We start from the raw sequence: 15,453 nt of genomic DNA, 5'->3' as shown, positions 1-15,453 counted from the left end.
TAAAAAACATTCTACCTTCAAAACCATGAAATGGAGCGGCTAAGGAATTAGGAGAACTGAGACAGCTCCTCCTTCCTGTTCTCCAAAGATTGGCAGGGGAAGGGATGGAAATGGAGAGTTGAACATGGGGATAAGCAGTCTTAGATACTTGAAAATTGTTTATATGAGCACATTTCCTCCCTTGCAGTGAGTTCTGGAATATTCATAAACCCCAAAATGAATATTATCTGGGGGGGGGGGGCGGGGGAGAGAGAACTCTTTGCTTACTTCCTGCACCAAGATGCCATGGCAGGCTTAGGGCAGGACAGCTATGTGGGGGATGAGGCACAGAGCAAGAGAGGCATCCTCACCCTGAAGTACCCCATCGAACATGGCATTGTCGGCAACTGGGATGACATGGAGATCCGGCACCACGCCTTCTACAACGAGTTGCAGGTGGCCCCCGGGATGAACTGCGAGAAGATGACGCAGATCATGTTTGAGACTTTCAACACGCCAGCCATGTACGTGGCCATCCAGGCCGTGCTGTCGCTCTATGCGTCTGGCCGCACCACCGGGATTGTCATGGACTCTGGGGACGGCGTGACCCACACGGTGCCCATCTATGAGGGGTATGCCCTGCCCCACGCCATCAAGCGCCTGGACCTGGCTGGCCGTGACCTGACTGACTACCTCATGAAGATCCTGACTGAGAGGGGCTACAACTTCGTCACCACGGCCGAGAGGGAGATCGTGCGGGACATCAAGGAGAAGCTCTGCTACGTGGCCCTGGACTTTGATCAGGAGATGGCCACGGCCAGCTCATCTTCCTCCCTGGAGAAGAGCTATGAGCTGCCAGACGGGCAGGTGATCACCATTGGCAACGAGCGCTTCCGGTGCCCCGAGGCTCTCTTCCAGCCCTACTTCCTGGGCTTGGAGTTGGCTGGCATCCACGAGGAAACCTACAACTCCATCATGAAATGCGATGTGGACATCCGCAAGGACCTGTATGCCAACACGGTGCTCTCTGGCGGCAGCACCATGTACCCTGGCATTGCTGACCGGATGCAGAAGGAGATCATCTCCCTGGCTCCCAGCACGATGAAGATCAAGATCATTGCCCCGCCAGAGCGCAAATATTCAGTGTGGATCGGGGGCTCCATCCTGGCCTCTCTCTCCACCTTCCAGCAGATGTGGATCAGCAAGCAGGAGTACGATGAGTCTGGCCCATCCATCGTCCACCGCAAATGCTTCTAAAATCCAAGCAGCCAACCTCTTCTGGCCAAGTCAATATATATTGCTGCCTTGCTTTTATCTGTTGAATTCTGTCCTCTTGCAGGATATTTAGTATTTATCCAGTTCTTGATTTGGCTCCTGCATTGGACAACTTTTGTCCATCGCTTTGCCAAGGCTTGTCCAAGGTCCACAGTTGCGCTCTTGATAATAATATTTGTATTTATACCCCACCATCTGGCTGGGTTTCCTCAGCCACTCGGATTGTGTACCACCTTGGCCTTTTCTTTATTTCTGATTCATGTGGAGTTCAGTACTTTATTGCTATCCATTTTCTCTGTTGAACAAAACAAGCCAATAAAGTCATGCTAAAAGAAGTAAAAAATTGGTGTGCTTCTTGTAGCAAATGACTCTCTTAATAACCACAGCTTTTTGGAGCCCAAAACGTAACACGAAGCCAATTTACTGCTCGGCGTTGCAGGAAGCCAACATGGGGGTACAGGGAGCCACAATCAAACAATTGATTAAAATACAGCTTAAAAATCAGGATAAAATTAAATGACTGCCCATGAATTACACCATGGGATTGGAAACCTCAATTATTCATCAGGGCCAGCTATCAATGGTTAACTTACAGGGTCCCATAGAGGGGGGTCAAACTGGGCCTGGACCGAAGGCCAAGCAGAACAACTCCATCTTGCAGGCCCTGCGGAAGGATGTCAAGTCCCGCAGGGCCCCCATTCCCCACCCCTGCCACATGACATCACAACACCCCTCTCTCCGCCCCCCCCCACCGCATGACGTTATAATCCTCCCATGTGACATTCACCACCCCAACCCCCCCTCCCCCTTTCATACCCAATGCACATCTTGGCTGGTTCCCATGGCGGGTCCATCCCGCCCTCCGGATAGTCATACCCAAATCATATCCGAAGCACCCGAGCATAAAAAAGGGGAAGGGGAAGGTAGGAGATTGTAAAGGGGGGGTTGGCCACTGCAAATATCCAAGGACTTAAACTGGGGAGGGAAAGTGCATGGTTGTTTTTTTAAAAGATGCATAGGCTTCCAATCAGCCATAGTATAAAGCGTAGGTTAAAAGGGGCATGAGTGCCCTTACTTTAAATGGCCGCCAGAGCCTCGCATGTGACACAACGCCCACTAAATTTTAAAGTAAAAACCCCTTGCCGTGCCCCCAAGTGCGTTGCTGTGGGTTATTCCCCCCCCCCGGGTCTAGTGGGGGCCTGGGGGCCTACATAAAACAAAGGCCGTGCTGCGACCTGTGATCCGGGCGCTCGCCCTCTCCCCCCCCCCCGGCCTAGTGGGGGCCTAGCAGCCTGCCAGGGCCTAGGGGTCTGGTAATGGCCACCTTGGTGGTTTCAGTTGCTTGGATGATGATGTCATTATTTGGTATGTGGATATGGTGTAGATTTCACAGGAAGGGAGGGGGCGTACTGTGGGAGAAATTCCACTTGAGGGCACTGTTTTACTTGTTGGAAAAGCAGGTTTCTACCTGTGCAGGTGTGAGATTTGAGGGATTTTTTTCTGCAAACACTCGGGGAGTGGCATGATCGTTGTGTCCAAATTTCAGGATTGGTCAAGCGGTTACGGAGAAAAGTGGAGCCCACACTTTCACCATTTTTACATTTTTATATACAGTGGAACCTCGGTTCATGAACACCTCGGTTTACGAATTTTCGGTTTACGAACGCCGCGGACCCATCTGGAATGGATTAATTCACTTTCCATTACTTTCAATGGGAAAGTTCGCTTCAGTTTATGAACGCTTCAGTTTATGAACAGACTTCTGGAACCAATTACACCCATGCTTCAGTTTATGAACACTTCACTTTAAGTACTCCGCGGACCCGTCTGGAACAGATTAATCCACTTTCCATTACTTTCAACGCTTCAGTTTATGAACAGACTTCCGGATCCAATTGTGTTCATAAACCGAGGTACCACTGTATATAGATTGCATTTATGCATCTCCTCAAACGTCATAATCGGGGCAACCTCCATCCAACTCAAACCCACCTTGCAATATCCGTTTGTTTTATTAGCTGGATTTAATCTGCCTTTTAACAAGTGCCCCCAAAGTACCTGAACAGACAAATCTTATAAACCACCATACATTCTGTGCCTTATTAGAAAACCGTTTTCTAAAAAAGGATGAAGTCTGCTATGAAAATCGGTGAAATGGATGAAAATAAAATACCTGGGAGAACCCCAGAATTTGGGTTCCACAGCAGAAAGGCCCTGTCTCTGATAGCCACAGGGCACATGTTATTTATTTCATTTATTCTACGATATTGTGATTCCTGCATTTCAGGGGGTTCGAATACTAGATGATCCGCGGGAGTCCTATAGTCAGAGACCTGCAAAGTCTAGAGTAGAGTCCAACCCCGTGTAATGCAGGAATCAGCTGGACAGCATGCTGGCTGCAAACACCGAACCCTTCGATCCTGGCTGCTCTCTGTGCCCTGCCTTTTAGCCTCGCATATCTCTCTCTCGCTCTTCGGGATCGAACCTGCAGCCTTCCGAGCGCGTTTCAGCGCTTTGCCTCCAGGTGACAGCCCCGCACGGAAGGGGGCGCCATAATGTGAACGAAGAGGTACTGGCACGCGTGCGCACTGCCTCTGAGGGCTATCAACGCTACTGCGCCACGAGCCGTTTATATTTCCCGGAACGGACTAATTCTTATGCCCATTGGCTGTTGATTATGGAGCCCCGCCCATCCACTCCTTTGCCCCTCCCCTCTCTTTCCTCGGCCTGCTTCTTCTCGGTTGCTATAGTGATTTTGCAAAAAGAGGCGCCTGCCCCGCACTCTCAGTCTCTGTAGTTGAGTCCTCGGTGGAGATCTTTCCCTCTTTTTCTTTTTAGTTCCACCTTCATTTTCCTTTCCTCTCACTTTTTCCTGTGGAAATAGAGAATAATTACACACACAAAAACCTCAGGCAGAGATAATAAATAGCGAACATTTTACACATTTTAGTCTAAACTTCCGGTCGGAAGCGTCCCGTCTATGGCCGCAGATGGTGTCACTCTATTTGCCGTCTCTATGGCGGGAGAGACATAGAGATGGCAAGGGCCGGAGGGTATCGGAGAGCGAGCCATAGGGAAACGGAACAGAGCGTCGTCTCCAGAGTCAAGTGACGCACCTCTCGAGCCGTTCCATTCGCGCTTCTCCCTGGGGGGCGCTTCTCCCTGGAATATGCTTCACTTGGCCTAACGGGCCTCCCATCCTCACTTCCCCCCCGATTATCTTAAATTATTTTTAATAATTTTAAAAACCGTCTTCCCAACCCGGAAGTGCCCTGTTAGGGGTTGGTCGCCTCCCGAGTCCTCGTTGGTGGCGCTACTTCCGGTGCTCTGTCAAACAGGCTCCCCGCACCGCCTGTGTCCTCCGCTTCCGGTCCGGCCGAGGGAGGGACCACGGGACGGGGCGGGGGTGTTTGGGGGCGCGGCTGAGGCGGCGGCTGCTGCTGCTGCTGCGCGCGAGACCCCGCCGGAGCGGGCGGTTGCCTGCCTGCCTCCTTGGCTGCCTGGCTGTTGTGGTCGCCGCGCTGAGGTAAAGAGGCGGCCTTTCGGCGGGGGTGGGAGTGAAGGGAGTCGCGGGGCTGCGGGTGTTGGCGCGGCGAGCGGCGGCCGCTCGTGAGGCACGGAGATGGTTCCGGGGAGGGTCTTGGCGCTGCCTCCGCCCAGCGAGAAGGGGCTTACTCGTGAGTAAGCCGGCGACGCTTTCTCCCTCAGGTTCAGGCTGTAAAGCAACTGTACTGGTGGCTCTGGGCACGCGTCGACCTGGCGGTCTCAGCGGGGCTTCTCTCAGGACCGCGGCGGGGCCCTTGGACGCCCCCGGGGGAACGGGGCTCGCCCGCAGCCTCAGGCCGCGCGCTCTGGCGGGGCAGGAGCTGCACCCTCCGCCACGCGTTTTTTCCCCGACCCTGACTCTGAGAGGAATCCCATCCTGCTGCGCAGTCTTACTCTCGAGGAAGGGCCGCGGTGTTCCGCGGGGCGCTTTTGGGCTGCTCTACCTCCCATTGACTTGAACCGTCCTTCCTATCGGGAGCCGTTTTTGAGGAGGGATAAGAAAGTTCTCTATAGTCTGTATGAAAAATAGCTAAGTTAGAAGAGAATTTCGAAGTGAACTTCAGAGGGTGTAAGAAAAGCCTTTTCTGGGAACGGAAATTTACAAACTTTCACCATTGCCACAGTTTGAAGTTGAATAATTCCAGATGCTCAGTTGTGTTTTCTGCTTCACTTGAATGCACCATATCCTGAATCTGCTGCCACCAGTTCGATTCCACTTGGGATCTAGTGTCAAGGGGGTGAGAGAACTGTTTTTAGTTGTGGCCGTAATTTTATAGTCTTATAACAACATAAAGCTTCTGTGATTCAAAGCTAGGTTAGGTGCAGCACAGAGAAGTCTATGGAGAAGTGACTGCTGAGCGCTCTGGTTGTGCCAATACAAACCATTAATTCATCAGATGAGGTAAAGCTGACTATAGGAGAGAAGGTAGGGAAAAGGTTAAGGGCTTTTTCTGCCAGAACACCTAAAATCAGAGCAGCCCAGTTATGTGTACATCCAATCCCATTGTAGCTCAATTTCCAGCAAGCAAATTGCTGGAAACTCTTAACCCCCCCCCCAATATATTTTTTCAGGTGTGGTTTTACCAAGTGGCCCCCCCCTGAAAAATAGGGGCTGGTACTCACCAAGAAATTGTTGCAGTAAGTGTCACAATTTTTAACAAGAAAAGGTGCCTGTACTCACCATGAAGTTGTTGCAGTAAGTGCAACACTTTTTAACAAGAGAGAGAAAGCGGCTCTGTGTGTGCGTGTGTGTGTGTGTGTGTGCGCGCACACACACATGCCAGTACTGCACACCCTTGAGTACCCCCTGACAAAAGCACTGGTTTTACCAAGTTTTTAGTACTGTTTTGGCTGTGAGCTGCTGTTTTTTGACATACACATTTGTAGATAATGTGTACTGTTAGTGAATTTTCTTATTTTTATTTATCATTAGTAGTCAACTTGATTATGTGTTACGTGAAGAAGGGGATGTGATTGATGGAAACAAGTACACACATATATGATACTAGAGTATTAATTGGAATGGGCAGTGATGTTGGGTGTCTTTTTCTCAGAACGTTGTTAGTATATTGGGGAGTGTATCTTGATCTTTAGGGTCTTGCGTGGTATACCCTGAAGAAGTGGTGATACTGTGTCAGCAGGCTTTTCTTTCTACTTTAAGGCTGCAATCTGAAGTACCTATATCAGGATGCAGGATTTGGTGGGGCTTACTCTGCACGTAAGCATGGTTAAAGTCAGTGCACATATACTGTTCAAAGATTGAAACGCAGATTAAACTGGATGTCCACAAATGGACACCACAAATCCAACCTGTATTTGCTGGGGACAGGGATATTTCAATGAAACAAAGGGTATGGCAAGCACATGCAGTCTGAAATTGATTGTGCACATTGAAAATTGGGGAAAGGAATCTCAGGACTGAACTGCTATGATAGGGATTTGATGGTTGCCTGAATACTTAAGGTGTGGCTGTCTTTGCTCAGGTCCCTTTCTTTAGCACTGGAGGCTGGTAGCGTTTTGCGTTCATGTCTTAATTGTAGCCTTCGGCAAGGATGCATCTGTCTTGCTGGAACCTGCCAAGTAGAGTTGTTCTGGACCTGGGTGAGACCTGCAGGAACCAGAGAGAGAGCACAGCAAATATTCCCACACCTGAAGTGTTTACTGGACACAGCAAGAGAATACCAGGCCATGTATTATAGTATTGGACCTGTAGCACATGTTCCCTGTCTGTTCTTTTGTGGATCTTCACCCGAGGCACTGTAGACAACTTACAGTAATGTCCTTAAAGCATGTTCCAAGTAAAATAGAGATTTTATAGATGTCAAACTCTTTTATCCAAAATCCATAGTTGTCCTTGCAGTTTATAAACGGTATGTAAACAGTATGCCAAGTACTAGTTCAGCATTACAAGATTGTTTGTGGCATTCTAATCTAACTGAAAGCATGGGGTTGGGATTGATGGGATGATTGCACTATGAGCTCTTGAGCATTTCTCCCTGACTTATAGCTAAGGGATTAGTTTGATTTTGATTTACTGTAGCTTAGCAGAACATTTGAGACACACACTGGAAATTCTTGGTCTTCTTTTGGTTGTTTGGTGTTCTCCAAAATGAGAGATGGGCTTGTTCTACTTGTTCTTGAAACTGCATACTTAGTCTTAGCAAAATAACCTCTTTCATTTAGGGAGAAGTTATTTTGCTAAATGTCAGTACAGTATACAATCTTAAGAGGCAAAGAAAAAGAAGCAAGTTTATTTTAAAGTTTCGGTAGATGGGGTGGGGTGGGAGGAAAGGGTCAACGCTTTGTTCACTTGCTGTTTGCATTTTGCTTTCTTGTATATTAAAATTCTGTTTCCTGACTATCCCTCTTGCCTTTGTAAAAATGATGTGTACAAAATTCACACTGGGAGGTGAATATTTTTCATAAAGTGCCATCATTCATAAAGTGCCATCATTGCATTGACAGGCTGTTCCTGTTATACTTTCTAATGTAAAATTTGATATGGGGAAGAAAATTGAAGTATTGCAGAAAATGGGAGCATAATATGTTTAGTTCAACTATGTGTATAGGATGTGGGTGGTGCTGTGGTCTAAACCACAGAGCCTAGGGCTTGCCAATCAGAAGGTCAGTGGTTCGAATCGCCGCAACGGGGTGAGTTCCCATTGCTTGGTCCCTGCTCCTGCCAACCTAGCAGTTCGAAAGCATGTCAAGTGCAAGTAGATAAATAGGTACCACTCCGGCAGGAAGGTAAATGGCGTTTCTGTGTGCTGCTCTGGTTCGCCAGAAGCAGCTTAGTCATGCTGGCCACATGACCCGGAAGCTGTCTGCAGACAAACACCGGCTCCCTCAGCCAGTAAAGCGAGATGAGTGCTGCAGCCCCAGAGTCATCCACGACTGGACTTAATGTCAGGGGTCCCTTTACCTTTACCTTTACAGTAGGGGACAGGGAAAGGGGCTTCATGTCTAGCTTATGTTTACTCTTGTACAGAAGGGATCTCACCAGGACCACTATTGCATTAAAAACCTGCAATCGCTAGCTTAGTTCTGGATCAGGAGGTAACTTTCCTTGAGGAGAGTTGATCACATAATTACCAATTGCAAGTTTTCTTGGTGTATCTTGTAAACCACTTGATATTTGCAGGTTGCTATTGTGCTGTATTTTCCTGCATCCAAAACTGTGAGGCAGGTCTTACTATTATTGGGGCAGTTGCTAAGGGAGAGTGGAACTCTTTCTTGACACCCTGTGTGTTGTTGCTGCCCTGTTGATTGATAGTGCTGAGGCTTTTCTCTCGCTGCTTCTCTCCCTCCCCCCCCAAACATCCCTTTTCACACACATTTTGCTTCCCAAGTTGTATGAATGAGGGGCCTGTTGCTGCAACAGTTTTGCAACTGGAGACAGAGTCCAAATGAGTGTATATAATTGTGTGAATATACAAGTAGTGAAATCCCAGGTATGTACAGTAGTCCCGTAAACAATAAGCTGCTGAAAGAAATGAAACTGACCCTCTTCAGAGTGTGCAGATTGGGCACACAAACCCTTGTGTCAGATGCCTTGTCACCTTAAGGATGTTTCCCACATCTTTGATCTAATCAAAACTGATGCAAAGGTAGTTTCTTGTTTAAAAACATAAGAACTCTGCTGGATCAAGCCAGTGGCTCATCTAGTCCAGCATCCTGCTCTCACAATCGCCAACCAGAAGTCTATAGTAAGCCTGCAAGCAGGACCTGAGCGCAATAGCATTCTCCTCCTCCGGTGGTTTCCAGCAAATGGAATTCAGAAGTATTTGTTTTATGACATTTTATCCCATCCTCCCACCTAGGAGCTCAGGGTGACGCATGTTCTTCCCACCTTCCCATTTTATCCTAAGCTGGTGAGATTGGTTAGGATAGTGACTGGTCCAGTGTCACCAAGGGAGCTCTGTGGCTCAGTAGGGGATTGTACCCAAGCAAGCCTCCTCACTTCTGGGCCCATGCTCTAAACTCTGCACCACGCTGGATTTGGCCAGCCTAATCTGATGCACTGACATAACTGGAGGCTGGAGAAAAGGAACAGAGAGAGTTAAAACAGCCTCTGCTAGTCCCTCGTTGAGTCTAAAAGGCTCTTGCCTGGGTTTTGACTGCCAATGCATACAAAACTCCAGATTTTCTTATGATCCTTAAATACTATTGACTGATCAGATCAGTCCATAGTAAAATAGCAGGCAAAGGAGAAAGTTTATTTTGTATGCAAATAAGCTTCTGAATAAAGAGACTTCTGAGTAAAGAGTCATCTGGGGCATTTCATTCAGGATAGGACTCGGAGTACAGTACTTAAATAGGTCTCAGTGCTGCTTTTTACTGCTTGGATTGGATTTTGTTTGCTTTTAATTGTTTAATTTAAGTATTTTGTGTCTCATTGTGGAGAGATGACAAGAGGTATGGACTTAATAAAAATAGGCTAAAATGTTGTTGTTGTTGTTTAGTCGTTTAGTCGTGTCCGACTCTTCGTGACCCCATGGACCAGAGCACGCCAGGCACTCCTGTCTTGCACTGCCTCCCGCAGTTTGGTCAAACTCATGTTCGTAGCTTCGAGAACACTGTCCAACCATCTTGTCCTCTGTCGTCCCCTTCTTCTAGTGCCCTCAATCTTTCCCAACATCAGGGTCTTTTCCAAGGATTCTTCTCTTCTCATGAGGTGGCCAGAGTATTGGAGCCTCAGCTTCACGATCTGTCCTTCCAGGGAGCACTCAGGGCTGATTTCCTTAAGAATGGATAGGTTTGATCTTCTTGCAGTCCATGGGACTCTCAAGAGTCTCCTCCAGCACCATAATTCAAAAGCATCAATTCTTCGGCGATCAGCCTTCTTTATGGTCCAGCTCTCACTTCCATACATCACTACTGGGGAAACCATAGCTTTAACTATACGGACCTTTGTCGGCAAGGTGATGTCTCTGCTTTTTAAGATGCTGTCTAGGTTTGTCATTGCTTTTCTCCCAAGAAGCAGGCGTCTTTTAATTTCGTGACTGCTGTCACCATCTGCAGTGATCAAGGTAAAATGTAACACTCAAATATTTCGTAAATTTGACAAGATGGGAGGATGTTCCTTTTGCACAGATCATGAAGCTGCTTAAGAGACTACACTTCATTAGGGAGAGGAGTTGTAAATGAAAAGGTACCAAATATGCAGTGAAATCTGGGACTGAATGGCGTGGTTTCTCATTCAGGGGGTGGGGGAATATGAGCTTTGCGTTTTTCTTCTTGTCCTGGTGGGAGGACTCCTGGTGGGAGGACAGCGGCAAGTCGCTTACACAGGTCAATATTTGTTTTTCAGATTCCACTGCTCTCCAGAGGCTTTGGCTGGAGTCTTCTCCAGCAGAACTCTCACCTTATCGCAGCCATGTTAACAGCAGGATGAAACTGGAGGCTGTCGTGGAGCAGCTGCAGAAGCAGAAGCAGCAGCAACAGCAAGCAGCCCCTCTGCAGATGGATTCCAGGGAAAGGCAACAGAGGCAGATGAGGGAAACCCAGCTGCATTATGCCCAGCAGCTGACGGTGCAGCAAGCTGCTCTCGGTGCCACATCTGGAAAGGCTCCAGGTGGCCCCCTCCTTAGTCCTTCCGCCCGAGTCCCACCTGTGCTTGGGGCTGCCCAGACGTTTGATCAGAGCAGTATGAACTCGGAGGAGGAAGAGGAAGAAGAAGAGGAGGAGGAGGAGGAGGGAGGAGAAGAAGAAGATTTGGAAGATGGTGACCTTGATGATGATGCACCAAGAACTGGGAAAGAGTCATGTTCCGCTTTGAAGTATTTTCGTGCTTCCAAAGTTGCCCCCCACAACCAAAGAGTGGCTTCTTCCTCTAATCCTCTGCCTATTCTAGGGGGGCAGCGGGGGCAGCAGGGAAAGGATGAGCAGGGTAATGAGTCTGCCAACCCTCCATATTGTGGTTCATCATCCGGAAGGCAGGCCTGGAGGCTGGATGAGCAGCTCAAGCAGGTCAGTAATAGTGGTTGTTACCCCTGCCACACAGGGGTGACTGTTGGTGATCCTGGAAGCAGGTCCTTCCCTTGAGGGGTTCCATTGTTGCAGCCTTTGCCAACCTGGTGCCCTGCAGATGTTTTGGACTGCAGTTTCCATCAGCTGGCTGGGGCTGATGGGAGTAGTAGTCTAAAGCAGGAACTGGTACATCGCGGGATCCTTATCGTCTACAAAAAATTATGGGGGGAAAGCTTAAAAACTCTGTGTAATCCTCCCCCCAAAAAGCTCAACAACTCTGGGCACTTCCTTCCTTAAAAAAACAAACAAAAAACTCAACTCTTTGCAATCTACCCACCCCACACCCACTCCTCCTCCCTCCAATGACGATGGGTAGATCACTGCCAGTTTTTTATATTGGGAGTCGATCACAGTCTCTTGGGAGTTGGACATGCCTGGTCTGAAGCATCTGCAGGACTAGGTTGGCAGAAAGCTGTGTTAGAGCTTGCCCAATGACTGTCTTGGGCAGATCAAGTATCAGTCAATTAAATCTTTATTATAGTCATAGACCAGCATAAGGGCAGATCAAGTAGTTTTCCTGCCTATGAAATAATAAGAAAGACTGCAGCACTGTGGTGAAGGCTATTGCAGTCCAATCCCTTGAGAAATGTCAGTTCTGAAAAGGGAGAAAGGTAAATCATAGAATTGTAGAGTTGGAAGAGACCCCTGACGTTTCATCTAGTCCAACCTCCTGCAATGCAGGAATCTCAACTAAAGCATCCAGGACAGATGACCATCCAACCTATGTTTAAAAACCTCCATCTTTCATGGGAATCTGTCAAACTGCTCTTACTGTCAAAAAGTTCTTCCTGATGTTTAGTCGGAATCTCCTTTCTTGAATCCATTGGTTTAGGTTCTCGCCTCCAGAGCAGGAGAAAACAAGCCTGCCCCATCTGCCACGTGACAGCCCCCTAGACCAGGCCTCCCCAAACTGCAGCCCTCCAGATGTTTTGGCCTACAACTCCCATGATCCCTAGCTAACAGGACTAGTGGTCAGGGAAGATGGGAATTGTAGTCCAAAACATCTGGAGGGCCAAAGTTTGGGGATGCCTGCCCTAGACATTTGAAGATGGCCACCATATCTCCTCTCAGTCTCCTCCCTCCCAGGCCAAGCACATCCAACTCCCTCAACCATTCCTCACAAGACCTCCCCCCCCCCCGCATACATTGCAGCTTCTCAATGTCCTACTTAAATTGTGCACCAAAACTGGATAGAGTATTCCAGATGTGGTCTGACCAAGGCAGAATAGAGTGGTGCTATAACTTCCCATTGACCTAGACATTATACTTCGGTTGAAGAAGCCTAGAATATCATTAGCTTTTTTTGCTGCTGCATCACATGGTTGACTTGTGTTAAGCTTGTGGTCTACTACGACCCTTAGATCCTTTTCACATCTACTACTAGCAATCCAGGTGTCCCCATACCTATATTTGTGCAGCTGGTACCTGTGGGCTGTCAAGCAACCCCTTTGCAGCTTTTTCAAAAACAGAAGGAAAGCCTTTTGCTTTTTGCAGCTCCTGCCTGCCACTGTGGGCCCAGGAAGGGAAGGTGAAGTGCATGGCAGGAATGTGGTGAACCCTCTGAGAACACCCTGGGAAGTCTCCCCTGCTCCCTTAACAGTTTCGGTTTGCAGCTAATGCTGGCAGCTTTGGTATTGTTGGTTGGAGAGTAATGGGCACTCTCTCTATACTGCTACGTGTGACTCTTCTGTGGTCAAAGAGCTTTCCGGGTGTTGCAATTCAAATCATGCAGTGTAATGCAACTGGCAGAAGTTCAGCCAGCCTGGTCTCAAGGTGTTCATGGGGGTTGGCTGCCCTTTAGTTGCACGTCCTCTTTGCTTGTTGCTCAGGAGTGATTTCTCTAAATGGTTCTAGAGAATTAGCATGTTGGTATTTTACAGCAAGTGCAAAAGAAAAAAAAAGGAAAAACCCTGTGCTACCTTAAAGTTGAGCAGTTTTGTAGTAGCATCAATGTCTGTTTCTTGCTCCTGGTGAAATGTCATCCTCAGGTGAGAGACAGAGATGACATAATTATGTCTGTGTGTCTCTGTGTGTCTGTGTGTACACACACACACACACACACACACAGAGAGAGAGAGAGAGAGAGAGAGAGAGAGAGATAAAACACAATAAAGGTCATAGAATGCAATAGGTTCAGCTTGTGCCATTTCTGTGCATGGATGAAATGTATACAGATTAGTCCCATGACCATTCACAACAGCAATAATTGGTGTTGCAGTGAGCACATCTGCAAAAGGAGCAGGGGGAGTGTCAGTCAGGTGGTGGCAAGCCATCTGGCAAATGATCATTGGCCCTCCTCAGATAAACTGCACAGCTCAATTGAGCTTTTGATGTATAGAAATCCTACCGGACAATTACCCTCTGCCATATCACAACCTGCTTGATATAAGCCAAGTCTGACAGAGGTGTGCAATCTGTGTCATTGTAAATCGTGTGATGTGAATTCTGTCACTATTCAGTCATGCTATGTGAAGGTGCTGTGCTAGCTGTTCAGTGTGAGCAGTCCCTAAATAATTCCAGAAATTCCTGGCCTTTAATGTTATAAATAGCCAATAGTGAAGTGTGTGTATGGGAAAAGCTTGTTCTCCCTTTTAGTGGAGGGACCTCCGGTCTACCACCAGCGCTGATCGGCGAGGAATCCTCGAGCTCCGAGGTTCCTGGCGCTGTGAGGGAGAGGGGGAGCTGCGAGAGCAATGCGGCCCCCCAGAAGAACCCCAGATTGAGCTTTCTGGGGGGCATGAGAGCTCAGCTGCGCCCCAAAGTGACTCCTCTGCTCCCCGGCAAGCTATTTTAAAGAGCCCCGAGAGAGAGCGGAGTCAAAGTCGCGGGTGCCATTTTCGAGTATACCGCTACCCTCACAGAGCGAAGCTCCGAGCCGGCAGTGGAGGAGTGGTGGATTTTTCAAAAAAAGGATTTGAAGACATTGGACACCATGAGTAATAGAAAGAAATTAAAGAAAAAATTTCAATTGGAAAGAATTGGCCACGGGAGGAGATTTAAACAGGAAGTCGGTCTCCCCCATTGAGAGAACGGTGATGCAGTTAACTTGCCTGCAGCTGGAGAATTTGACAGGAATTTAATAACTTCCAAGGATTGGATTTAAAACCTTCCCCCTGAGGCAGGGAAAAGGGAGAAGGATTGACTATATTAAAATCCCTGCAAAATTTTTTAAGTTGTACTGGGGAAAGCCCCCCAGGATCTGGAGTCTGGTCCCTGGAGGGATCAGCCAGCCGCCATTATGACATCACAATAGGAAGGAATTTGTTTACCTCTTTGAGGCTGAGAACTGTTAACTTTGAAGAGAGCGCAAACATAAGGCTGTGTACAAGAAGTTTGATAATGCTCTTTTCAGAAATGGACATAAGATTTAAAAAATATAAATAAGAATTAAAAAGTGAGATTGATAACCAGATCGGACGTAAACTTTGTTTCTGAGGTTTGGAAATACGAACAGCGCCACTTCCTGCATTGTAATCTGTGCAGTTCCTATTGAATTTGAGACAAACAGGATGTCAGTAGACACAACATCATCTGGCTCTTTAGACTTTGTGGGTTATCAAAAACTCCTGGAACTGATTTTGGATGTGAGAGATGAATTGCGGCAGAATAATATACAGATTCGCAAAATAAGACAGAACTGTGTGGAAAGTGAAGGTGGATTGGTTTCAGTAGAGAATAAAGCGAAGCAAGATGAACAAGCACCAGCTGGGGACATTGTAAATGACTTTACAGAAGAGGAGGAAGATCCATCAGTTCTGGACAATATAATTGAACTTAAAAAAGAGTAGGAAGAAGTATGGAATATTGTTCCCCCAGTAGGAGAGGGGGAACAAGACTTATGTTCAAGGTTCAAGAAGAACCAGCATGGAATAATGTCCTCCCAGTGAGAGAGGGAGGGCAGGATCTGTGCTGGGGCCTGAGCTTAACTGGGGGGAAAAATTAAGATAGGGCTGAAAAGTGGAAAGATAGCTGGATGGTACTGTTGCTACAATTAGAAAATTGGGGGGGGCAGCAGGGGACAAAGAAGGGAGAGTGGTGGATACTGGTAGGTGGTGAAAGAGTGGGAATAGGGTGAGGAGCAACAATGGGTTATTTTCTGATTGATTAATATGGTCCGAAACTGGA

The 15,453-nt window shown here is 47.7% G+C and overlaps 1 protein-coding gene and 1 pseudogene across 1 annotated transcript in view; both read left to right on the top strand.

Moving 5' to 3' along the window:
• The first annotated feature begins 285 nt into the window (after positions 1-285).
• LOC118077849 (actin, cytoplasmic 3 pseudogene) lies at positions 286-1,608 on the top strand (annotated as a pseudogene).
• A 3,015-nt stretch (positions 1,609-4,623) lies between these two features.
• ARID3B (AT-rich interaction domain 3B) overlaps positions 4,624-15,453 on the top strand; it is a 56,041-nt gene continuing 45,211 nt past the window's right edge. Inside the window, exons 1-2 of the mRNA XM_035112397.3 lie at positions 4,624-4,780; positions 10,610-11,268. Of these exons, the coding sequence (XP_034968288.2) occupies positions 10,690-11,268 (579 nt within the window). The 5' untranslated portion in view covers positions 4,624-4,780; positions 10,610-10,689. The remainder of the gene's footprint in view (positions 4,781-10,609; positions 11,269-15,453) is intronic.

This window comes from Zootoca vivipara, chromosome Z1 (assembly GCF_965207765.1).
Source record: "Zootoca vivipara chromosome Z1, rZooViv2.hap1.1, whole genome shotgun sequence".
NCBI lineage: Eukaryota > Metazoa > Chordata > Lepidosauria > Squamata > Lacertidae > Zootoca > Zootoca vivipara.
This window is presented reverse-complemented; position numbering and strand designations above follow the sequence as displayed.